The sequence below is a fragment of the Crocodylus siamensis genome, chromosome 10 (assembly GCF_052110815.1).
Source record: "Crocodylus siamensis isolate JL-2025a chromosome 10, ASM5211081v1, whole genome shotgun sequence".
NCBI classification, from domain to species: domain Eukaryota; kingdom Metazoa; phylum Chordata; order Crocodylia; family Crocodylidae; genus Crocodylus; species Crocodylus siamensis.
In genome coordinates this window covers 5,431,193-5,457,272 of record NC_143404.1, presented here as the reverse complement: position 1 = coordinate 5,457,272, position 26,080 = coordinate 5,431,193, and the positions used below count along the sequence as shown (strand labels likewise).

The 26,080-nt window shown below is 40.6% G+C and overlaps 1 protein-coding gene across 4 annotated transcripts; it reads left to right on the top strand.

Annotated features, from left to right (window-relative positions):
- The first annotated feature begins 576 nt into the window (after positions 1-576).
- On the top strand, positions 577-25,783 carry RUFY1 (RUN and FYVE domain containing 1). 4 transcript variants are annotated; one of them, XM_090064941.1, is made up of 18 exons: positions 577-847; positions 8,493-8,666; positions 9,048-9,165; positions 9,857-9,958; positions 10,595-10,718; positions 11,853-11,914; positions 13,420-13,485; positions 15,385-15,454; positions 16,363-16,464; positions 16,951-17,067; positions 18,201-18,368; positions 19,415-19,512; positions 20,648-20,767; positions 22,300-22,429; positions 23,424-23,518; positions 23,873-23,921; positions 24,137-24,214; positions 24,944-25,783. In XM_090064941.1, the coding sequence occupies exons 1-18, from the start codon at positions 577-579 to the stop codon at positions 25,085-25,087; spliced, it is 2,088 nt and encodes a 695-aa protein (XP_089921067.1). In that variant the 3' UTR covers positions 25,088-25,783. The 4 variants fall into 4 exon arrangements, with proteins under 4 accessions (XP_089921067.1, XP_089921070.1, XP_089921069.1 ...); XM_090064944.1 differs by lacking the exon at positions 577-847 and adding an exon at positions 3,628-3,748; XM_090064943.1 differs by lacking the exon at positions 577-847 and adding an exon at positions 7,398-7,519.
- The last annotated feature ends 297 nt before the right edge of the window (positions 25,784-26,080 follow it).

Below are 26,080 nucleotides of genomic sequence, written 5' to 3'. Positions count from 1 at the left end.
GCTGAGGGATTTCAAGCTGAAGCTGCTTGTTTTACTAGGAAGGTTATTGGTAATAGGATGCCCAAATTGCTGTCCTCTGTCACTGCCCTTTTCATGAGAGTAATCCTAAATCTCTTTAGCAAAAACAGCCAACTTACAAACCAGTAAACTAACTATGTTTAATACAAGCTGAACACAGCAGGACCATGGCTTGTGTTTTATATACTTGCAAGAGAGAGAAAATGTGTTATTCTACTTTAGGGACCCTGTTTTAGCTTTTAAAGGCCTACTAGGTTTCTAATTGATTCTCACTAATCAATAAATAATTTCTCTCCAAAAAATACAAACAAACACATGCCTAGTTAAATGTGTAACTTGAAACATTCAGGGCAAAATGGAAAGGATTTACAATCACGGAAAGGTTTCAGTATCTTGAACTTTTCCTTAAGAAGGTGGCTGTTTTGCACCCTACTGCAGCTCAGTATATCCCTGTAATCCTTCACACACCTCTCATCAAAATTGGAAGGGAGGGCAGGGCAGGGTGGAGTTGCTGCTTAACTCGATTGCTCATGACTAGTGTCATATGACATCTTAAAGATGGCTGAAGGGGAGAGTTGCAATGCATCTGCCAGGGAACAGAAAGAAGATTTTGAGATCGTTGACAGAAACCAGATTCCTAATGTGACCGAGCTGAAAAGCGAGGAGAAAGAGAAAACTGGTGCAGAAGCAGGGTGGTCTGCTCCCATCTTTTCACTGGCTAAGAAAGCTTCAGAAAACTTATCAGTGAGCTATGGCAACGCTCTGAAGTCTGCAGCTTTGGTAGGACTCGTATCCAAACAAGTCAGCAATGACAGCACAGCAAAAACAAGTATGGTTATGTTTATTCAATAAAATTGCTTATACTGCGTACAAATAAGTTGGCTAAATCCCCCAGGTGGCATGTCTGAGTGGCAAAGAGGCTTTATTCTTGCTTTGCACAGACTAAAAAGAAATACAATGCTGTATTGAGATTTGCAAAGACAAGTATACAACCCAAAAATAAATCCATGTAAACTTCCTGTGGCCAGGGAAAGCATAAACTTTTGATATTTGTCAGGAGGATGGCTTTTAATTTGGGGGAATTGGGGTTTTATTTGCAACTTACCCAGAAAAGTTCAGATCGGATGTAGCATGACTGTGTAGGGCACTGGTGTCCTTCCTTGTACCTGGGTTAAGGAGAGAAACTGTGCAGTGTTTTTGGTCATATGACTTATGCATCAGAAAGTCATTGTTAAATCACAAGATACTAACTCTTAAAGGAAATTAAACTAGCAACACTTATGAATGTTGCTAGAGGGGCTTCAGTTTTTTTTAGCCTTTCACTAAAATCCTGTCTTTGAGGTCTGTTCATTTTTGGGTTTGCTTTCATTGACTTAAGTAGGATCAGGATTTCTCTGTCCATGTGCAAAATATTACTGCATAAAGCAACTCAAGGACTTCTTGTGTTCTAGAAACACTGCCCAAAAATCAGAACTGCATTCTCCAGCAGTATGAATTAAATGCTGCATCCCTGCTAAAGGAAATCTAAATAAATGCCAGTTACTGCACAAAAAGATGGCACATAAGGGGTCTGTGTGTTTAAAAGATTTGACCCCTTCCTCTATACAGGAGCTGTCCATCAAGTTATCAGATCCTGAGGTTACCATTCCACTATATGTCCTGTTCTACTGTAGCTATTAAAAGGCATAGGAGAGCAGATTGTTAACAGAGCTCAGTGAAAATATTTTGTATGTAAACAAAAGGACTGGTAGGGGAGAGAAGGGGAAAGAGGAAGAAAAAAACAGAAGAGAAAACATGGTAGGATGACCAAACAGCTGGAATTAACTGAAAAAGTTGTGGTTTTGATCAAAATATTCTTAATTAGCTCAATTACCTATTCTATATCACTTCCACAAGGTTCAGGAGGATCTGGGAATTTTGCAACTAAGGTATTTTGTAGATTCCAATCAGTGCTTTGACATTTCCACAGAAAACTCGGAAAACTGTCAGCATGTACCCATGGAAGATGTACACGCTGAAATTCAATACCTGACTGGCTACTGGTAGTTGATAAACAAACCTATAGTGTTTTGGTGTCAAAAGGGGAACTCGGGAGAAGGAAAGCTAATTGGCTCCACAGTTATCTCAGTATCTGTGGGCACTCTTACACATGCAAATGATGCAGTGCTGGGCACTTTGAAAAGCACCTGGTGCTGTGATGCTTGCAGTTGCTAGCAAGTGCAGTAAGTGGTGAAATGCGCATCAGCGCTGAAAAAATGGCAACAGTGCGCTTTTGAACTAAAACACAAGGTGCTTTAGTTCAAAAGTCCATGCAGAAATTTTCTGCACGCTAACGCACATTTTGCCACTTATACAGCTGCACGTGGCACAGCACAGTTCACATCAGTTTGTGTGCGGATCAGACTCAATTAATTGAGTCTGCTCTGAAGTGGTGGTTCTCTGGCGCATTGCAGGACAAAAAAGCATGTGTATAAATGCCCTACATGTGTGGCTGTATTAGGCTGCAGTAAACTAATAAACAACGCCCCAGGATAGTACTTTTTCAACACCAGCACTATCCTATGGCAGCATTATTTAATGCACCACAACAAGTGCAGATGGTGACTGGGCTGGCTGGGACACGAGAGTGCTTCAGTCCAGGGGCTACTTGCCAGTTAGCCCTACAGTGGAGCACCCCTGTACCCCAGCTGGCCCTTCTGCAGGATGCTGAGCCATGTTCTGCCCTGACTCAATGTGCTGCAGTCCAGGTGTGTTCAAATGCAGTCTCTGAGAACAATAAACTCTGGTGCAAACTGTGCCAGAGGTTATTCTGTCAAATTAACTGCACGTGTAAATGTGCCCAGGGAGTAAGTAATGGGGGGAAAAAAATTCTTCCCTGAGCCCCACACCAGCCCAGTGGGAAATACTGCAGTTCCTGGCCAGTACCCCTGTGGATCCTGGGAAGGGAGGGCAGGTAACAAGGACATCTAGGTATTGCCTTCAATAGACTTCTTCAGTCTCTGACCATGTGACTGGCAGAGCTGCAATACTTGTACTTCCCAATAGCGGCTTGCGCTTGTCCCTTTTTACTCTTACCCACTCCTTACCTCTCCCTGCCAAAAAAAAAAAAAAAAAAAGTCCCCAAACAGTGTATGGGGTGGAACTTCATGCTGTGTTACTGAGAACTATGGCCAGGTGGGATAATGTGGCTGCCTGTGCCATCTGACCCTTTCATGTTCCTTGCACCACATCCAACCTTTTGCCATGCCACCTGAAGCACCTTTCTAGGAATCTGTAAGAGTGGTTCTCAACCAGTGGTCTTATAATGCCTGCCAGTGGCTTGCAGAGGTGCTATGGATGGGCCCAACCAAGTCCTACCATGTTCTCCAAATACAACCTAGTTTTGCAGGAGTATTTTGCTAAGCAACTAATTATTCCTGGAGCAGTGCCATGCTGAGGAAGCTGTACTGCTTCCAGTTCAGGAAGTGTTCCACTTAGACCTAGTTAGTATACCTCTGTATTGGACTTTGTACCAACACAGTTTTGTGCTAAGGCAGCTGTACTGTGGTCATGTGAATCACCCTTCAGTTGCTGCAGTATCAATTTAAGAACCATTCTCCTAGAGGAGGGGGAGAAGGTGGAGCTGCAACAATGGCTGAGCTCCTCTAACCCTGTGGGAAGGATGAAGATCAATATACAGAAGGTGTTCTCTTCACCCAGGCAGATGGCATGCTCTCCTAAATCCAGCAAGGTCTATTCTGTTCTTGAATGATTTATGACTTTGGAAAAATTTCTTATAAGAGTGATCACATTGATGTCTCTACTGAAAATAATTAGATTAATAGACCTAGGTACTCTGTAAAGCTTACTCATTTTTTGCTGTTTATCATGTGTATTACCTGTAAGTGCCAATTATGAACCCAGATTTACTTTGCTAAGCACTGTGCAACAACAGAGAAAAAAAGATTTTGTTTTCTGGGACAAGGAGCTTTAAACAAACAAACAAAACAAAAACAAACCCAAAAAAACCCTCCTCTTTGTGTCAGTGATCTAGGCAAACAAAACAGACTATCCAGCAAAAAGAATGAAAACTATTAAAATAACTGTACAAAAGCCCATTAAAGAAAATTTAAGAGGGTAAGGCTTTCCCTAATCTTCCAGCAATAATCAGATTTTTACCTGGGGGGGGAATTAGTCATTTTAAACTTGATATCCCTTACTTCCTGTATCTCAGCCTCCGCATCTTTTATAGCGGTGGTAATGCACCTCGCTTAAGCCCCCTGGAGATCCACAGAACTTCTCTTAAGAGGCACAAAGTTTTCTTAATAAAACAAATTCAAAACTAGATTATCTAAGTTAGATGCATGCATTTTAAGTGTTGAGTAGTTATTCAAATAGAATATGCCATGATTAGTGCAGTGACATTAAAATTCAAGGGGTACTTCTCATTATTAGAGTGTGCCCAAAAACTCAGCGCCAAGTGTATCATCTTAACAAATCCACACCAGAAGAATATTTGCCTGTGACTAGCTAGAAACTTTTAAAATGTCCAAGATAAATCTTGCCCTCCAGTTCTTTTTGTTTTGTTTTTTTTTTGCTATTATGAGCTTCTTAGTAATAAAACTCTCACTTAAGTTCCTTTTAAATTCTGTACATTTTTATATCCGAATATGTGTTTACTGTTTTTGTTATTTCCTTGATAGATTATGTATTCTGTAATCATATAAAATTGCTTACTTGGATGATTATGTGAGGTAGACTCCATTGTCATTACTTGGGCCAGTAACTTGACACCACCTCTTTTTTTTTTTTTTTTTATATGCAGAACATGCCTACAAACAAAGTACAAAAAAGATTTTTTTGTAATAACTATTTTTATTTTTTGTCTGCCAGATTTTCAGTCTAGTGGTTAGTGGCCTTGGCATAGGGGAGATACAGTAGCTTACACTAGTTTTCACTTTAGTCTCTTGCATTTAATGGCAAATGGGAATTCACAGCTGCACCAGTAAAAGCAATGGACGAACTCATTAGCTGCTTTACTGTGTTTCTGTAGGTGGTAACTCTTATCAGAACAGCTAAGTGTGTTTGTACCTTGTACTTGCCCTGTGGTAGCAGCTCCTCTGCATGCGCTTTTGCTTACTGCAGGGTAAGTGCACATATGTGAACAGTTAAGCTCATCAGGTGTTTTGTGGCAAGTCCCTGACCCGTTAACTTGCTTTAATTTTAATCGTTTATCAATTCCATTAAGGTGCAGAGAGCAGTGCTGTCAAATATTATCATGCCATGTATATCTGGGGCCAGTAAAAGTGTTAAAAGAACAATTTTTCAAAGTTCTCCATGAACATACATTTATAATTGCACAACTGTTAATTTTGAAGTGCTTTATTGTTTGCTCCTCTACAACAACATAATGACATTGTTGTAAAGGAGCATACTTTTCATCCAAAGATGTCCTTTCTTAGTCCTTCATGACTTTCAAATTCTTTTTGGTCTGAAATTGTGAAGCCAAAGGTACTCTTAAAAAGATTAAAATAAAGTCAGCTCAGCTCTTCTAAACTAAAGAAGAGGATGGGGTGTTTAATGCAGTATAATTCAAACAGCTCAAATTTGAAAACTTTTTTTAGGCACAATAAAAACTTCGCCAAGTAAAAGTGAAACATTTGGTATATATTTAAATATTCTGTGAAACCTGACTACAATGCGTTCATAGCATTTTGTCTCCCCCTAGATAGCAAGCCCCTCCAGGCACTGACATGCTTGTTTTGGTACTTTGAACTGTTACAATGTTTTCCAAACTAGTACTACATAAATATTACAGGAAGAGTAGTAGCATCTAGTACTTCCCATAATAAAACCCTCCTTTTACTTGCTTATAAACTGGCTCAACTCAGCTACTTCAGCTTAAAAATCTCATACTAGTTATTTGGCTCAGTTTCCTTCCTTCTTCAATTTCCTTGAATTTAAGAAAAATAATCCATCTTTAATGAGACCAGTTTAATATTTACAATCCCATTGCTTTGGAGCAAAGTCTTGAAACTGAGCAGGGGTATTCCCTTTTGTCAAGTGTATGCTGTTTGCTGACCACCTGAAAAAATGCCCAAATTTTACTAAATTATAAACTGGGGTATTCAGTTAGCAGCAACTGAACTTTCCAAGTGTAACCTTCTTTTAAACACACCCGCATCCTGTTACCAAGGCACATTTTTTAAATGGTCTGGTTTAAATCTGTTTGAATAGGAATGCATAAAAGTTGCCCTGACTTCACTAAATCAGTTTAAAATGTGGTAAAATGAATGCAGTTTTGCATACAGCCATACCCTAGAAGTAGAGATGCAAAGACCTGGATTTTTCATTCAATAAAAAACTTAAATCCAAGACTACCTTCTGCCTGACCCGATATATATTTTAATGTCTAAACAAGGTTGTATATTCTTCAGCTACACATCCAGTTGTTGTTGGCTTTTTGTTCTGGGGTGCTTTTGTTGTTGGTTCTTTGTTTTTTGCCTGCTTTTGTTGTTGTTTAGCTGTTTTTTGCATTACTAACACCCTCCCATTCAGTGTGATTTTTGAAAGGCAGAAAATGCACACATTTTTATGCTATTATCAGGCTTAATCCTACTCCTTTAAGCTTGCTACTTGAGAACAGCTGCCCTCCCTGTTCAGCTGGGTATCCCAGAGGCAGTCCATGCGTGTGCGTTGTCGGTGGGGTGGCAAAGCTTAGCATCCCACAGAAGCTGCACTTCCACAGCATAGAAGGGGCGAACCCAAGTCAATTTTTGTCTCGAACAGATCCCTTGGCTGCATGTGGTCCATCCGAGGTGTCCTGCTTTGGGGCCCTCCCCCACCTTCCAATGAAGGCTGGACGGAAACCAGCTATAAAGCCCAGCACATTTTCAAGCGCTAACTTTGTAGCTGGTGGGACATTATGGCGTGACGAGAAGGACTTTGCATGCATGCCCAAGCTAGGCTCGGTGTCGAGTTGCGCCGTGTCTGTAACATGGCAGGGGCATGCGGCTTGTGGCACCGACATGGGGGGCAGGCTGTTCCCGTGCTGCGGAGCAGACAGGGCTCGGGCCCACACCACAGCACGGCGCGTGCGCCCTCGAGGGTCTCTCGCTTCTGCGGTTTGCTGCGAGAGTCGAGTCTGGCTCCCCTCAGACTGCGGACGCCTACGGTCCCTCTGCCAGCGTCATGAGCCGCTTGCGAAATGGCGTCTGCCGGTTTCACCCGGCCGCGCTCTCGCGAGAGCCCTTTAGAACTCTCGTTGCTCTCAAGTCGTCCCTCCCCCCCCCTCGCTCCTCATTGGATGGAAAGAGAAACAGGCAGGCTGAAAAGTCCAATAGAAGCGAGGGACGGCCCACCCCTGCCTCCGTCCGGGATTGCGAGACGGGGCGGGGGTTGTTTTGGTTCTCGCACGCCGATTGGCCTGGCGAGGGGGAGGCTAGCCGCGTCCAATCGCCCGCCTCCGTTTGGAGGGAGGAGGTGGGAGCTGTTCCTGTGGTAACGTGGATGAGGTAGCGAGGTCAGTGGCTATGGGGCGGGGGCGGGGCTTCGTTCTGGGGCCACTAGGGCGCCCCCTGCCGTGTAGAGGGCGGGAGGGGTAGGTGGCTGCAACAGGGAGCAGTGGTTACAGCCATTGCCCTGGCCTGGCTCCTCTCCTGGACCTGCTCTGCGGGGACCGGCCTGCCCTGGTGGGGTGGGGGTCCGCCTGGACTCCCCTGGTCCTTGCCCTGCAGCTTATTTAACAAATCTGGTGCCTTAACTCCAATGTGTGCAGCCTTGAGTTAAAAAAAAAATGGTGGGGGGGGCCTTGGTCCCTTCCCATAAACAGAATCGGGACTCATGGTAGAGAAGATATCTTTTATTGGACCCGCTCGGTATTTGCTGCAACAACAAAGTCTTGATTCACAAGCTTTCGGGCACACTTGTCCTTTTGTGGGCATAGGAGAGTGCAAAGACTGTAAAAATTTCTGGGTGGAAATGAAAATTCATAAAATTTCTCCTTGGAAATGAAGACTTCCTGTTTTGCAGGAGAGCTGAAGGGGTAAGAGCTGCTGGCTGGAGTACAGGCAACCCCCACTTAGTGCTTTTACTTGGTTCCTGGGGGAAAGAAAAAAACGAGTGTTAAGTGAAACCAAAATATTTGATGACCCGGGATGGCAACCGCAATGGTTTTGAATGACCAGAGATGGTGACAGCAAACATTGTAATGAAACTCACTGAGCATGAAGTGAGATTGGGTATTGATTTTTAAAATGAGCGTTATAGCGAAACGGCGTTGAGCCCGCAGTTTGTTTTATGTGAATTTTTAAGCTTGTTGGGTCTTGGTTGAGAGCTCACGTTTTAAAAGCCAGTGTTGCACGCCTCTAAGCCGTGGCAGGTTGAGACACCCGTGCTTTGGCCTTCATAATGTTCCAAGGAAACGAGCCAGGAAGATTTCAACAGTGTGTGCGTTTTTTTTTTCCTCCCCCTCCCCCTTTCCTAAAACATTTTAGCTTTGAAATACCACGCGATGGAAGAACGGGCCAACCTGATGAATATGATGAAGCTCAGTATTAAAGTCTTGATCCAGGCAGCCCTCAGCCTGGGTAGGACTCTGGACTCTGACTTCCCTCCCTTGCAGCAGTTCTTTGTGGTGATGGAGCACTGTCTCAAGCATGGGCTGAAAGGTGAGCACCCTAGTTTCTCCTTCAGTGGATGTTGGCTGAAGTATTGAGGCCAGGAGGTGAGAAACCCAGTGATGTGTTTCTTTGTGGCTTAGGCTAAATAATGTAGACTTAACTTTAATGTAAAATGATAATCGGTAATGGGCACAAGTACTGGAAAAGGCTCAAATAAATTGCATACGTGAATGTACCCAAGTACTCGTCTATTTCTGAGTCTGATTAGGCAGTAAATGCTGATGTGTTGTTTCCATGTGCGTACTAGGATCCTTTAGGTGGAAATATAGTACATTTTAGAAGTTTCTTGTTTGTGATTACAGAATTGAAAGAGGATTTTTGCAACTCGTTGCTGTTTCTTAGCATAACTGTGTCTTTTTTTCCTTTTAGTTAAGAAGAGCTTTATTGGTCAAAACAAATCATTTTTTGGTCCCTTGGAGCTGGTGGAGAAACTTTGTCCAGAAGCCTCGGACATAGCAACTAGTGTTAAAAACCTGCCTGAGTTGAAGTGAGTTGGCAGCTGACAGGTGCAGTAATCTTACACAGATAGTGTAGTCTCACCATGTTCCTCTTTGCCTTGGCTGGAAGGACGTATTCCATAAGAGAGAACAGCATGTATATCCATCTTCCAGTATTTTGGAAATGCAAATAGTTCTCAATTCTAACAGAATGTTAACAGTAAAAATCATGCTTGGAAAAATCCCTTACTTGTGCTTACAAATAACCTTAGAGTATTCAAAGTCAAACCACTTTTAATTTCCTTTAACCATTTTTTGTGTGCATCTGATTTAAAAAAAAAAAAAAAAATACTGGTTTCCTTTCCTGGTTCCTATATGCAAACGGGATGTTGCAATGATTTTTTTTGCAAATGTTGCATGGAAACATTGTGTTAAACATTCACTGTAATCAGTTACAAATGGAATGCGTCTGTTAGATTAATACAAATTTAAATATGTCCTGGGGCAAACTTGTTCTGATATTTTTTCCCTTCATTTGAACCATATGACTTATTAAAGTAATTCCATACCTGTGATGACATGGCTTCTACTTTCTGTGATTTTTCGTGTTTGCATAATACGTTCTTAACTTCGACTTAAATACAGGTTCCCTTAAAAATGTACAATGCTGAATTCATGAATTAACGGTTTAAATCCTGGTTTACTGCAACTGTTGATACTGGTTTACATGTTTCTGTGTAGGACTGCAGTAGGAAGGGGAAGGGCTTGGCTTTATCTTGCACTAATGCAAAAGAAACTGGCAGATTACCTGAAAGTGCTCTTGGATCATAAGCATCTATTAAGGTAAATATCCAGTTCATATTTTGCTTACACACTGCTTCCATATGGCAAATGAAATGTGAATTTTAGTTTTTCGAGAACCTCCTTGTAATTTAAGGACATAAAAGCAATTGATGAATTAAAATTAAACTCCATAGTACTGTTCAGTGCTCATTTACTCCCAATGAACAGAAACAAAATGCTTATCAATACATTAGGCATATTTTTGTCACTTGCTGGACATCCCAAGAATATGTGCAAGGCAAAAGCACTCATGTACGCACTCATTTTGGGAATCCTTGACTGTTAATACTTACAATTACCATAACCTCGTTTACTGAGCATGCCCAAGGTTACAAATCTAATGACTTTTATTTTTAAATATTTTAGCCATAAGGGCAATTAATTTTTCAAATTAGGTATGTGTTTAGTAAAAGCCCTTTCTTATGAGCTTTGCATTTCCTTTTTCTCCGTTTTTCAGATCTGCTCTTGTTGCATAAATCAGCAAAGGCAAAAGGATCAATTCATAATCTAACTCTAGGTGAAAGGAACAGTATCACTTCATGTAATAATTTTAAGTAGATGGAACTCTTGCTATTGTAGCTGGTGTTTTAAAGCAAGATATATGATGATTGCTACTGATAAGATTTTTTGTTCTAGTGAATTTTATGAACCTGATGCATTGATGATGGAGGAAGAAGGAGCAGTGATTGTAGGTCTGTTGGTGGGACTGAATGTTATTGATGCAAACCTTTGCCTGAAAGGAGAAGATCTGGATTCCCAGGTAACACTGAGCTTTAACATATAAAGCTAGTAATAGGATCATAGGAAAGTAGGATTGGAAGGGATCTCATGAGGTCATGCAGTCCAGCTCCTGTTCAAGGCAGGATCCCTGACTAAACCATCCCAGCAGAGTCCCTGTCTAATCTCTTGAAAATTTCCAGTGATGGAGATTCCACAACTTCTAGGGAGCCTGTTCCAATGTTGGACCACACTGTCAGACGACCACACTGTCAGACAGTCCCTCCTAATCTCCAACTTAAATTTCCTCTGCTGCAGTTTGAGGCCACTGCTCCGAGTCCTATTTCTCTGTAGCTACAGAGAAAGTCTGTATGTCATACAGATGCCAACACAGTTAAGTACACGTCTAAATGTTGCTGAGTTGAAGCTACTGATACATGCAAGACCTGCATGGTAGGGGAGAAATCAAGACTGTTCACTAAAAATGAACTAGGTTGCAGAGAACAAAACACAGAATACATGATGAAAATGATCATTACTGAATCATGAAAAAAATAAATGGAAGGAACTTCTTGAGGTCATCTAGTCCTAACACTGCAAGGCAGGATCACCCCAACTGAAATCATCCCAACCAAGTGTTTGTCTAACCTGCACAAACAAGCATGGTATCAAATGTTCATTGAAAAGGACTGAAGTGATGGAACAGAAATAATGTACCTTTTTTTTTTTTTTTTTTTTCAATGGTGGTCCAGAAAACATATGTATTCACTAATTGCAATAAGTCCATGTAAGATATTGTTGGGGTTTTTTTGATGCAGTCTTGTCCCACTTGACACTAGCAGCGTTAACACTTACTACGTTTTCCATGATAATTCATGGGAATCAGTCAAAAGTCTGTGCTAGCAACTTGAATGCTGTAGACAAATCTAAACTGAACAAAAAGCAGACCACGTGGTTAGGTTTCATTGTGATGTTGATTATTTAAAGAAACAAAAGATACAGGAGCATCTTCATTTTATGGTTTGCTTGGGAAGGCATTACGAAGCTTAAGTTTTACTCAGAATATAAAATAGAGAAGCAAGTAAATGAAACCAGGAAGATGATATCTACTGTTGCTCAAAATTTTTCAACTAATTTGCCTAATAACACCGTGGTTCGTTGTTTTGGTTTTTATCAGGTTGGAGTGATTGATTTTTCGTTATACCTTAAAGACACACAGAACAATGATGATCTCAAACAGTATGTATGATATTCTGTTGGTTCTTAACTGTGTGTTAGTTTTTTGTTGTTGTGTTTTTGGGGGGGTTTTAACCCCAAAAACGTAAGAACCTTAAACCGTCAAATGTTAGCCATTACAGCATATCCATGTTGGGAGAATCCTTTAATTGTTTCAGGAAAAACACAGCATCCTAAATAGGTCTTGACAGAGAAACTGAGCAAAATTTGTTAACTTCCAGATATTGGAATCATCATCAAAGCAGTTCAGTGGTAGTACAGTGGTTGCCACATGGAGGGTCAGAGTTTGTCCTCAACTGAAGTCATTGCTATCAGTTATCAGGATATGAGTTTATGGGGATACACTGTGCCGAACTAATTGATTAGGGCATGTGGTTTTGCCTTGGCACCATGTAAGCCACTCCAGAGTACCACTGAATTGTCCGTCATACATGGAGACATGCAAGGCCATACTGGATTTAAAGAGAAAAGTCCATTTGTCAGAGAATGTTTACCTTCTACTTGCAGTACAAGCAACACCATGCATACTATAGCTGAAAGTGGCAGGAGGAAGGAGGAAAAAAAGTAGTTTGTTTTACTACTTGTATTTGAAATCATCTTAAGTTCTTCTGTTCTGGTAAAATGTTTCTCTGTCCCTTGTATGAAAAAGACCTTAATTGTAAGAGCATGAAAATGTGCAGGGTGAACTTAATGCTATGTTTTAGAGAGATGTAGTTAGCTATGCTAGTCTGTTTTTAAGTCACTTTACATTTTACTTTCTGAAACAGACTAACATTCAAGTTGACAGTGTCCTTTCTTAATGCCTGCTGTCACTTCATTCCTGGGACAAGTCCTGCATTTGTTTTTCTGTTTACTTCTTTTGATTATCAAACTGTGTGCAAAAAACACAAAAAAAACCCATTATTCTAAAATTAGACTGAAATGTACTTCATTTTCCCTTTGCAACTTGAATTCAAAGCATTATTCATTACACCCAGAATCAAAACTGGACAGAGAGCTCAAATGACCGTATTTGAGCTATGCCAGGTTATTTTTGAAATCTCCTGTTACAGGACATTTATTTAGGCAAAATTAGGGCTGCTGATATTAGAGCATCTTCAGTTTTTTTGTGTGTGCTTGTTTGGCACTCAACCCCTATACTTGATACGTGTCTTATTGGTACCCCTGCTGTTCCCATGTCTCCAGTCTTCTATTTCTCCCTTTTTTTTTTTTTTTTTTTCCCTATTTACCCTGTTTTGGCACACAGTACTGCTGCTGCTTTTTTCCTTCAAGCTTGTCTTTTATCCATAACCATTTATTTTAAGTTTGCTAACTATGTAACTTTGATGTCTGGTACAGAGAGGTCCTTGTATTCTAATGGGACACTCATTCAGTTGAAAAATGTGGGAAGGGAACTTGTTGCAACCTCTGATACGAGGTTCTCAGCCTGGGCTGGCCAATAGGTATCTGGTGCAAACTAGTAGTTTGTAATGAATGGCATTGCCTTAAATAATTTCACTTTATTTTAGGGATGGAGGCATTACTGCTGTGCTTGACCAAAAGCATTATGTGGAAGAACTTAATCGACGTCTAAGGTAGGAGTTCTCGGTTTCAGTGCAGGAACACACACTTACATGTTTGTTTGTTTTTTCTTTGTCCTTATTGAAACTCTGTAGAATTTGCCCGTAAAATCATTTGATAAATGAAGAGTTTTCTTGAAAATGCACATCTTGTAGGAAGAAAATTCTTGGTAGATTCTTGAACATAAGTCCAGAGAGGCATTAGTCATCCTCTCGCAGCATACCTCTGAAAAATGAATTTTCACTGCACCAAGTGAATGAGTGAGTGACCATAGTGGGCTTCTTTTCAAACAGGCTCTGCATGTTTGTGTGTGTACCATTTTGGGGCATATTCATTTCCCCTATTAAAATGTCTGTTCCAGTTTGGTTTTTTTGCCTGGCTTTTGCTTTTTGTCTCTTTATTTGTAATTATTTGGCTGTTTGTCAACTATTTTTTTACTTGGACAAAATACAGAAGGAATCTACTGCTAGTTTGTTTTGTAACTGGATGGCCCAGCTGCCTTGTATTTCACTTGTGCTTTTTCTTAATATGACTGATTTGTCTGAGGGCATAATTGTTAAATATTGTTTAAGCAAGTGCAGTCATGCATACAGTATTAGGTAGCCACTCCCTGCATGTTTTTTATTCAGTCACTTGAGTTCTGTACATAAACAAGTCATTGGGAATGCAAGTCCACCCTTAAAATGGGGTTATGATGGCAATGAATGTTGATTTGATTTGTTGTTTGTTTGGTTTGGGGGGGGGGGGGGTCCCTCTTCTTCCTGCCCCACAAAGCTGCTAAGGTATTCCTAGCAAACCTCATGTCTCTTAGCCAAATACTTAAGATAAAAAGAGAGTCTGTATTTTGTATAAAGAGAAAAGCTGGTCTCCATTTTAGACTTAAAGTAATTTAGTATTAACCTACTCTTGTTCCTCTCATCCGTAGTCATGATTCTTGACCAAGGTGGTGTGGCTAATGAGGTTGAGAACCACTGCTCTGTGAGATGAGTGAATACATGTAGGGGTGCAAACAGAGCTTGGGGAATCAAACTTACCGACTTCTCTTTAGTCCTTGACCCAGCAAACTGTGGGAGAGGACAATGGGGCTACTCCTGTGTCTGAAGTTGGGTGCTCTGTCAGATTTAATAAATAATGCAGTTATACTTCTGTCAACTTCAGTCTAGCCTGTGTTTGGCTTCCACTAGCTGTTCCATTTATCTACTGTCCATATACAAATAAGCTTGTGCCTCTGTGGTCAGGTACTGAAAATGATGTAATAATGTTTTTAATGGTAGTAGTCTTACATGAGCAGGCAGACCTGGATTTTGAGGACCTATTGTAGGGGTTGCCATTTTTATACATTCTGAACTGGGAAAAGTACAAAAGCAAATTGAGCTGTACTAATATGAGGCATAGACGGTCTTAAGTATTTTGAAACAGCAGGAAAGACACCCTTTGATTTGAGTGTCTTTGATTTTTAAGAAGTCTCTAGAAAGTTGGAGCATCATTCTAGGCTATATTTCATCCTTTTTACCCAGTTCCATTGACATAAAGGACCTGGAACACTGGTTCGTTCTTGATGTATGGAAGCTTATTTATACTGCCTCTCCCCCCTCACTTAAAGGAGCACCTATGTGCTCAGCGTCAGCAGAGTACTTAGAACACTTGGCTCCGACTAGGGGCCACGCACTGGTTGTAGCAGCCTGTTGCCTTTACCTACATGCCAGACAAATTTGGCAAGCTGACATCTCTCCCTCACTGCTACCTCTTGTGAAAGTAGTTGGCATTATTAACTAGGGGTTTTTATATTTTTTCCTTTCAATCATGAAGTTGCTGTGGACTGATGATTTTTATACAAAATACAACTATGGGAGTGGATAAAAGCTGAATATAGCTTTCTTTTTACCTAAAGCAAATGTAACTTTTTGCTACAGCTGCACAGTTGGTGATCTTCAGAGCAAAATAGACTGCTTAGAAAAGACAAATTCAAAACTCCAGGAAGAGGTTTGTGACTAACTATACATTCTTTATTACAAATGTATTCTTCGGTTACTTGAGCAGGTTGAATTATTGTCCTTCTGAGCTGAAAGGAAATTCTGCCTTTGAATTTCATGAACCAGGACTTTGCCTTGCATATAATATGTTTCATGCATTTGAAATATGGGCTTCAATAGGAATGACTTGAGTCAGAGCACTTTACAAGTTTTCTGACATATAAAACCATGGTATTTAGATCTAGGAAGCTGTAGCTGCTAGATGTCAGTTTAATAGAAGACTCTCCTAGCCAAGACGTGTGCAGACTCAAAAGGATATTCTCTTTTACAAAATGTATATAAAGATTACTTGCCTGGTAATAACTTGTTAAATACCTCACTTACTCCATCCTAGATTGCCTATTGAGGTCCCTTGCAGCCCTACTTTTCTATGATCTTCCATCTCACAGCAGGAGGTGCAGTTCTCCCCCGCCCAGTTTTGTGTTTCCGTCTAAAACCAAGAGGGAAAACAAGACCAAGGAGAAGATAAAATAAATAAGTGAAATTACATCGGTTTCCAGGAAGGAAAAGCATTGGGTATTTGTTCGTGATGGCAGATGTGCCTTTTAGTTGATTCCCAAACATCCCAAAGACAGTTGTGTTGATCCATGTTCTCTGTGACATGCATTAACCTAGTCACAACTTGGTAATTTTTGGGTAACCTACATCCAGAGCTGGAACTGATGCAACAATATGGAGTTCTAGCTCACTGAATTACCTACCTGCTAACCTGTATTTTAAAGAGTAATAAGGACTAATTTATTGTACTTAATATAGTATGTTTTATAAGAGTTGCTAAGACTTTTGTTTCAGTCTCATCCGGATGATGCATTCTTGTCTGTGCTTAATCGCTACACCCAGCCTTTCTCTTTTAATCAGCTTGCAGCAGCAACTGACCGGATTAGTTCACTTCAGGAAGAACAGCAGCAGTTAAAACAGCAAAATGAATTAATTCGTGAACGGAGTGAAAAGAGTGTAGAGGTTGGTCATCCAGATAAAGTTTATGGACAGTATTTAGGACAAGCCACACTCTAATATTTTTAATTTGATCACTAACATATGCTTCTTATTAGTACTGATTTATTTTTTGCATCGTTTAATAATGTTTTTATTAGATAAATATTTAAAAGCATAGTACCATAATGCATAATATGAGGTCCATTCTTTGCAGACTGCAGATTGGAGGGGGTGGGGCAGAAAGAAAGGCAAGAAAATGGTAAAGAAAGAAAAATGGCATGTAGAAAGAAGTATATTTAAAAACACAATGTTGCTTAAAATATGCATACTGACATCTTGGACGTTATCTTGTTAATATTGGCCACCTTGCTAAATGTGAACTAGATCCTATTTGTTCGTGGGAAATTGCATTTCACTTAAAAGGAAGGATGGAAATAAGTTGTGTGTCTTAATCAAATCGCAAGCAGGCTTCACAGGTATTATTTTTTCCCCCTTTCATTTTTCATCGAGGTAACAAAACAGGATACAAAAGTAGAATTGGATACCTATAAACAGTCACGTCAAGGTCTGGATGAAATGTACACTGATGTCTGGAAGCAGTTGAAAGAAGAGAAAAGAATTAGGATGGTGAGGGTAACTCCTTTTTATTGTAGAATTCAATGGGAGAACATGGGTTTTCCTCTCTCTTTATTTGTGTAACATTATAAACATGTAATGCAGAAGATCCTGTAGAGTTCTGGTGACTGAGCTTGGGTACAAATAGATCTGCAAGTAACAATCTCTCAGGGTGCCTATACATATGCAGTGAAGCTGCTCTGATGCTCTGGAATTACAGCATGTTGGAGCAGACTCGATTTAATTGCGTCTGCTGCAGCATGGTAATTATTGTGGTCCAGCAGACTCCAGCATTGTGTATCAGCATCCCCATGCTGAAAAATGGCTGCAGGGGTGCTTTTAACTAAAGCTTGTTCGAGCTTTAGTGTAAAGCACCCCTGCTGCCATTTTTCAGCACAGGGAGACTAATATATGAGACACCCCGGGCACTTTAATTAGAGCCACTCCTAATTGAACCCACCTGCCTTCTCCCCTTCCCAGCTCCCAGAGCATGTATATAAATGCCCTCAGTAGCCAGAGCTTTTGGACAGTAAAAGTGTCTAGGTGGCACCAGAACACACAGAATGGTAAAGAATGGAGTTGTCCTCCTCCTGTCTGCTATAGTAATCCAACCAAGGACTGGTATATAGACACCATTAAAGACATTTGGTTTAAAAGCTCTCCCTACACAAAACCAGTTCTCTGTCTTTGCACTTTGTTGTGACCTTTTTTTTTTGTTCTTTTTTAATAACAATTACCTCTCAAAAACAACCCTTTTTTTTTTTTTTCCAGCCTGATTAGGCTAGCTGGGTTAAGAGTCCCTTTCTGCTGTTCAGATCCTCAGGATTTTTTAACTTTAAAAGAAGAAAAAGAATGTAGCTAGCATGAGAGGTTAAATTAGGCACTCAGTCCTATATTCTAGAGGAGGACTACCAGTAAAATAAACCAGCATGATGCAGAGAGCTAGGATATAATGTATTCAGGTTACCTTCTATAACCTATTCACATTGCCCTCTTTGAGCTTGGTCTCATTATCCCTATCATCTCAGTTTAAGATTATTCCTTTGAAATAACACACAGATAAGTTTTGGATAGGTTTAGTACCATTACATATTTCTTAAGTGATGCATACCTATATAGCAATAACTAGGGAATCTCTTTCTAAGGAACTAGAGAAGGAGTTGGAGCTGCAGATTGGAATGAAAACAGAAATGGAAATTGCCATGAAACTTCTGGAAAAAGATACGCATGAAAAACAGGACACTTTGGTTGCTCTTCGCCAACAACTGGAAGAAGTTAAAGCCATTAATTTGCAGATGTTTCACAAATCCCAGGTAAATGCATCAAAAATGGATGTCAAGAACCAACAATAACTATGTTTTCAATAATTGTACACAGGCATGCTTTGAACAAATATATAAGTCTTTTTTGTTAGTTGCTTATCTGCATTTCTATCAACATGTAACGGCTGGTTTTACTGTCCAGTAATCCTCTTAGTAGTAGTACTTCCATTACACCTGTCTCTTAAGCATTTCTTTCCACAGTTTCACTTATCCTGTATTTTCATTAGATTGAGTAGGCTTAAATATAAATTATTGTCTGAGTTTCCTTTAGAGTGCTCTGTGGAATTCTGTTTGATACCCTTAAAGGACTACAGTAGAAAAATCAATCGAATTTTTCATCTTATGGGGGAGAATAGGGTCGCAGAAATCCTGACGAGTGGTCTAGTGACTAGAACAGAAGACTAACATGTTAACCTTTGAAAATTATCCCTTGGACAACAGGGAACCACAAGCAGACTGCTGAGAGGTACTTTTGGCTCTGTTCAGCACTGTTGCTGAAGCTCTGTGTGATACTATCTGGGGGAATGGTGCTGTGGGGGAACAGATCTTACAGGCTGTAAGGTCTAGGAAGTGAGGCCAGATGGACTCCTGTGGCCTCAAACTGAAACAATCTAATTGCTGGTTTTCACGTATCAAGTAGATGGACCATCCTTATCTGATTTTAAACTCATTGGGAGAAGACTAAAACTCTTCCTGTGGAAAAGATTCAAAACAGCTAGAAATGCAGCAATTGAGAATTTGGCAGAAATGCTCTTAATCCTCCACCATTGTGTCCTCTTCTAGAAACCTGATCCCTGGAACTCCTGGCATGCGAGTTCCCGGACCCTCGCTGTTTGTTACTCTGTTCAGTGCACCAGAAGAGAGCACCCTGTTTGTAGCTTCCTTCTAAAATAATTAAACTCTTCAAAATATCTGTGTGGTTTTCTACAATAGTTAAGCTTATCCTTAAACCTTACTTTGAGTGTGCTTTTCCTTTTCCTTTTGTTTTTTCTTCTGCCAGAAATAATCTGCATGTGTTTGTTTGTTTTTCCCCTCAGAACTCAGAGAGCTCACTGCAGGTGAAAAAAGAAACTATATCGTCTTTTGAAGGGAAAACCCATGAGATGCTCTCTGCTATGAAGCAGATGGAGGAGAGGTAATAGTTACAGACTCTCAGCCTGCAGTACTCATAGACAGTATATGAGTATTCAATATTCATGCATATTAAAAAGACTTCAATGGGCACTACATAAATAAGAAACTGTTGAGCTTTTTCACATGGAATGGAACTAAAATCCCTCCCATTCAGATTACAGAAGCTGAACATCTTTTCACCAGATCTTCCATGGGTCACAGGACAGTTGAATTCATTTACTTATTGTATCAAATACTGGATAACTTTGCTAGAGAGAGAGAGACTGTTTCCTATCGGCCAGTATCCAAATTAGCACCATGTGTCTTGCTTTCTTTTATTTCCCAAAAGGTGTGTACTCGCCCCACACAGCAGCCTTCCTGCACTTAGAAAGATGGCCAGGAAGTGGCCTCAGGCCATCAAGTCCAGTCCCATCTATCCACCATGTAATAGAAGTAGGGCACTTGAGAAATAGGAAACTTACATGGTTGCTTCTCTCTGGTGTGACTGTACTTGAAGAGCAGTTGACAAGACTATTGCAGTCTAGTCTGCGTACTTCCGTTGTCAGGTGTTCCCGCCCGAGCTCCAGTGTTGGCAACACCTGTCTGAGCAGACTGGGAGGCACCACTAGAGATTAGGAGTGTTCTGTTCTGGGCAGGACTGAGCATAATGGAGCTCCTTATGACTGTTACAACACAGCTGTCTTCCCCACCTTACAGAGCTCCAACCCGTGAGGTTTTTTCCCATGCAACATGGAACAGCCCTCGGGTACCCCCATCAGTTTTGTTTTTTTTTTTACCATGTCCCGTGCAGGGTTAGGATTTCTCCCCTTTTTTTCCCTCCTCTCCTATCCCCATCTTCCCCTGTGCACATTCACCCAACAGTGGTGTTTGTCTCCCTCCCTGACTATACACACAGATCCAATTCATGCAGGTGTAGGTGTGAAAGTATAGAGAATACATTTGTTTTGTCATAAATCTGTCTGAGGTTTTGTCTCCTGCAGAAATCTTATCTTTTTTAATGCCCCATTTATGTGCCTTTTTATATTGTCTCATTATACAAAAATGGGTGTAATAAGTGTTCTTTTCTTAGAAAAGGGGGTCAGTTATTCTCATGTGTTGTTGCTAATAAATATACTATGTATTTTGTTGTGCTTTAGGCTACAGCATGCAGAAAAGGCTCAGCAGGTGGCAGAGGAAAAATGTAACAGGATGAAGCAAGAATTTGCTGGCAAAATTGAGGCTTGGCGGCAACATATCACCCAACTGGATAGTCAATGGTACTCTTTTTATTTGGTACTTACAGAGGAACTCGGCTGTCCTGTACATCGGGGTAGTGTGTTGATTTGAGAGTTCTGTCTGCTTGAAAAATCATCTCACCTGTATAGAATATTTTTATATCTTCCAAGTCTATTGGCCTTAATGATATGATCTGTGTTTATGCTGGTATCTGGCAAATGCTTTGAAACACATCAGCTGTTGGGTGCCATAGTGGGGTCTCTGGATGGGTCACTTACCCCTCATTCTTGGATATTATTTCTGTTTTACTGATCTGTCTGTTTTGGCAGCCTGAGAACTTAAGATCATTGGTCAGGAAAGTTTCTCAGGAACAGTTCCTTGTCTGTAGGGATGTGGTGCCAACAGGAACAGCACCTTCTTTCGTTTGCACTAGTTTCTCCGTTTACTGAGAGCCTAGTGAATGAGCTTTCACTTCAAGCTGCTCTATCTCATGCCAGTGGGTAAATTTTTTTTTTTTTTTTTTTTTACAAGGAAACCTAGTAGCCAGGATTGCACCCAGCTGGTTCTGGGATGCCATCTTACACAAGTCCTTTAACATAACATAAAAATTCTCAGCTACAGCTAAGGCACCAGCTGCCTCCTTTATGCTGCTGGACTGGAATAAATGAGATTTAGAAGGGGCTGCTGATCCAGCCTAGTGCCTTCAGACCTGCAGTAACAATCTGATTTGTCTTCAGGGATAATAGAATTGCTTTTAATCTGTAAAAGGACTGCCCTCTCCACTTTATTCACTGTGGCCTGCAGTTGGATGACTGGGGGGTGGCCTTCCATCACTTATCAAATCTCCTTAATTTGTTTTGTTTGTATGTATGATGTACTTTTTTTAAAGGCAGCAACCAATGTAACTAGTGTTGGGTGATTAGAAAGTGAATTCCGCCACCCCCCCCAAATCACACATACTCATTCGTGATTGGATTCCTTTTTACTCTTGTCCAAAAGCAGTAACTAATTCCCAGTTTCCTGCCTGGAACCTACTTTTCCTGTCATGCCTCTTCCCCTGATAACCCCCTCAGTCTCCCAGGCTGCATGCTGTCTTGCCTTCTCCCCCACCATGCCACAGCTTTTCCTATGAACAAAATCCTCAGGCATGAGCCTCCTTCACGTCTAATTCAGTGATCAAAGAACCTCTTATTTCACTAGAAGGGTTTGCAGCTAAACATAATCTGTGCCCCTTTCTGCTACTGTTTCTTACGTGCTGGTTTCCTAGCCTGAGTTGTGTGTGGTTGTACTCTGTGTTGATAGACACCTGTGTGTGTGTGTGTGGTTTGTGTTTGTTTTTTTGGTGGGGGGCAATGGGACACGCTACTGCTCATCCCTAAGCAGTCAAGCACGTGTGCGCCTTTTTATAGTGACACAAGAACACATTTGGTCTCTGCAGTGGCATACCACACCTCTAGAACAGTGTTTCTGAACTTGCTGTTGGTTGCACAAAGGCTCTTTCTTTTCCCCCCTGCCCCTAGTATTGTCTGCTACAGAAAACAGGCTCTGTTAGAACCAATGCTATTTTTAACAGCTCTGCTCTGGAGAAGGAGCTGAAATCTGAAAAAGAGCAGAGGCAGACCTTGCAACAAGAGCTCCATCAAGAGAAGGACACCACTGCTCTGCTAAAAACAGAACTGCAGCAAGTGGAAGGGTTGAAAAAGGTAAGTGCTTCAAACTTGAAAGTATGTAGGATGCAGACTGAAGAGGTCCTGTTCAACCTCTTGCTGCCTCGGTGAAGTAAAGCTTTTTCTTCCCATACTTGCTGCTTCCTTCTGTGAAAGCGGTTACAAGAAAAAAAAAAACAACAACAACAACTTTAACAACCTGACTGTCTACAAACAAATACAAAGGATGGGAGCTGGGGAAAACAGTATGTTACAAAACTTGGAAAATAGGATGTTACAAACCAAAGGTCCATTATTGTTAGAACACCAGGTTTCAGAGGGAAATGTTTTTAAAATGAGTGTCCTCCCATCAGCATGAAGGGCTTTTTGCAGCCTCTGTGTAGGTGCTTTTTAAAGTCATGGTTAAAAATGATTCTCTGTAAAAACTGTTCCTTGAGGATGGGCAGTCGCACATCTGTGCATTCGGGAGCAGTTGTCTCCAGTGCCAGAGGCACTAGGCACACACCAGAAAGCACGGTCTTATATAAGTGGTACACTGGCTGCTGTCGTTCCCTTGCAGGCAACGGTGTTGAGTCTGTCAGGGCTGAGGGTAGTCTTATGTGGAGTTTAGATTATGCATTTGTGTAGGGACAGAGATGATCCTTCCTCAGACCGGGTGTTGGACTAGATGGCCTTTGGAGGTCCCTTCCAATCCTACTTCTCTGTGATTTGCGTATAGTAGCAGAGTGGCATTTGAAGCACTCAGCATTATGTTGGTTTACCCCACAAATGTTAATTTAGTCAGACATGGATTGCAGAGGTGTAGAAATCTATTCCCCTCTGGTAGAATTGTTTAAATAGTTGACCCATGGTGATCTACCTGTTACCATGGTGGGGTGTGAGGGTTTAGTCCTAGAAGATGTTGGGTTGGTTTGTCTGTGATCCAGGGTACATAAGCATAACTTCAGAAAATAAAGGAAGCCCTAGGACAGCGGTGAAGATGCCCAGTGTTAATGTTCTGGCTGGAATACTTAGTGTGTGTGATTCATAGGAACTACGAAAACTACAAGATGAGAAACGGCAATTAGAGAAAATCTGTGAAGAACAAGAACAAGCTCTCCAAGAAATGGGGCTGCACCTTAGCCAGTAAGTTCCAGTAACTGGACTCTTGAATTATTTGGTGGGGGGAGGAAGTGTAGCTTTGATTCTCAAACTGATTGGTTACAGTCACTAAAGGCATCTAGTCATCTATGAAGTTCTGAATATTAGAAAATGGTAGGTAAATATGGAAGGTAGGAGGCTGAACTGGAGTTCAGTCCTGTGACCTTTATGTGTGAATGTACCTGACTTCAGTGGGACTGGTTTTGCGCTGATCACAGGACTGAAAAGCTTACTTTCCCTTTTTGGTTTTGGATCCGTGATACTGTATGGGTGCTCCAAACTGTCCTTTTTGATTCTTTTTTTAAATCCATAAAATGAGAATTAACTTCCCTTTTCTAGATCCAAGCTGAAGATGGAAGACATTAAGGAAGTAAATAAAGCACTAAAGGTACTGCATACTAGCACGTTATGAACATGTAAATGAAGCAAGATCAGATTTTAGCATAAGTGTTGCTGCATGTAACTTAACATTGATGAAATGTTCTCAAATCTGGGTCTGGGGAGTTCCAACTGTAGCAACTAAAGTGTGCAACCTTCCTTCCAAGTGACTTACAACTCCAATCCATCTTTCCTGCACTTATGACGGGAAAACTCCTCTTTTAGGGTCACACCTGGCTAAAAGATGATGAAGCAACCAGCTGTAAGCAGTGTGAAAAAGAGTTCTCCATCTCAAGAAGAAAGGTAATGGAAATAATAATGAACACTTGAGTTTTGTGCGTTTCAGAGTAATAAAACAAAATACTTATCTGAGAGAGTATGATCTTCCTCATATGGCATCACAACCCTGTTTGCTAGAGAATTATTTGCAAGCCTCTAATTTGCTGCCATTAGTTTTGTGTGACAGCTTCTGAAAACTGCCTTGCTGCTGAGTAACACTTGCATTTTCAAGTGAAGTGAGAGGGGAACATTTAACTTTCAAAACATCAAATGCATGAGTCTGTTACCTGTAACTTAAATCCATTTAATCTTCTCCATGGTGATTTTGTTTGTTGCCCGATGGGAAGAACTTGTAGCTAGGTAGGTGTTCCACACCCTCATGAGAGACTTTGAGCTTGGCTTCCTGTCTGGTTTCCCTTTCTGGATGACAAGGACTGGAAGTCCAATGGAGATGAGTTTGGGGTTTATTTGGGTTTTATTTTTGTGTCTGCATTTTTGGGGAGGGGGTTGTTTTGTTTTCCTAGTTTCCTAAATACAGTGGGTGGATGCATGACTCCCAGCTAAGACCACTGTGGTGGCAACGTGCTGAGAGTACAGGCCTTGTGTGGCAGAGCGCCCCGGACGTGGGTGAAGTGGAAGCACCAAAATAGCGGTTGATGCCAAGGGATTCGTGGAACTCGCCACAGTTGTATGGCCTGCTGTAACCTGGCTTAGTTACCTGATTTCTTTCTTGTATTTTTAACTGTCTTACAGCATCACTGTAGGAACTGCGGTGACATCTTCTGTAACACTTGTTCCAGCAATGAACTTGCGCTGCCTTCCTACCCTAAGCCTGTCCGTGTTTGTGATACATGTCACACTTTACTGCTTCAAAGATGTTCCTCCAATTCTGCCTAAGGCTTTGGCTGTTTCAGAAGGACGAATCTAACCTTGAAAGACTAGATTTTTTTTTTTTTTTTTTTTTTTTAAACCCTTTTATTCCCTGTGTAGCAGAAAACATCTCTTTAGTCCTTTGATTTGCTTTCCATTATAGAACAGGTCAAGTAAACGGATATAATTTTAAAAGATTAAGGGACTTCACAGGAATTATGAAAAGTAATGTTGTGTTAATAGAATTCTTAATAAAAATGAGAGAATTAAACAATCATAAAAAAGGTCGGTTTAAAATTTTCAGTTTCTTGAAACTGAAATGCAAATTCACTCTTTTCTGTATTTTATATATATATAGAAAAAGCTATTTTCTTTGTATTTAAAACTTTGTACACGTCACATTTTATAGATTTGACTGATCCCTTAAACAAATCACTTTTTTTCTGCACTGTAACCTCATGGTTCTGCTGTAACTGTTCACTTTACTATATTCCAGATAACATTATGGTGGATATGTACAGTTTTGTATGTGGTCAAACTAAGTTGAAGATAAATCTGTCAGTCTTCTACAGTTTATGTCTACAGGAAAAGCTTTATAAAATGTATAAATGAATGTGCCTTCACTATACTTAAATCAGAGTAACAGACTAGATTTGTTTCTAAATCACTTACGAATAAAATACAGTGATTAATGCAATAAAGATGTTGTTAAACTGTGAAAAAGGGCTGTTTTAATACTGGTCTTTGCTACTTTCTTCAAGGGGGAAAAAACCTGTAACTCAGTCGGTCATGGGAACGCAGGGGATTCCTATTTTCTTTCACAATTAAAATGCTGCTTTGGGAGTATTTGAGAAGATGGGTACCTATGCTGTAGTTTCTTCATGCCCCTGATTTTTAACACCTAAAACAGAATATTCAAGAATTAGCTTGAGCTGTAAATCACTGGTGTATTGGGTAGCAAGGCACGGTGTTGAATTTTCACTGCACTACAGGACATAGCGGGGTGGGTAGAAAATAACT

Coding starts and splice junctions, on each gene's coding strand:
- RUFY1 (XM_090064941.1), top strand. CDS start 577: ATGGCTGAAGGGGAGAGTTGCAATGCATCTGCCAGGGAACAGAAAGAA. Junction 10,719..11,852: donor GAGAAGATCTGGATTCCCAG/GTAACACTGAGC, acceptor GGTTTTTATCAG/GTTGGAGTGATTGATTTTTC. Junction 15,455..16,362: donor ATTCAAAACTCCAGGAAGAG/GTTTGTGACTAA, acceptor TCTTTTAATCAG/CTTGCAGCAGCAACTGACCG.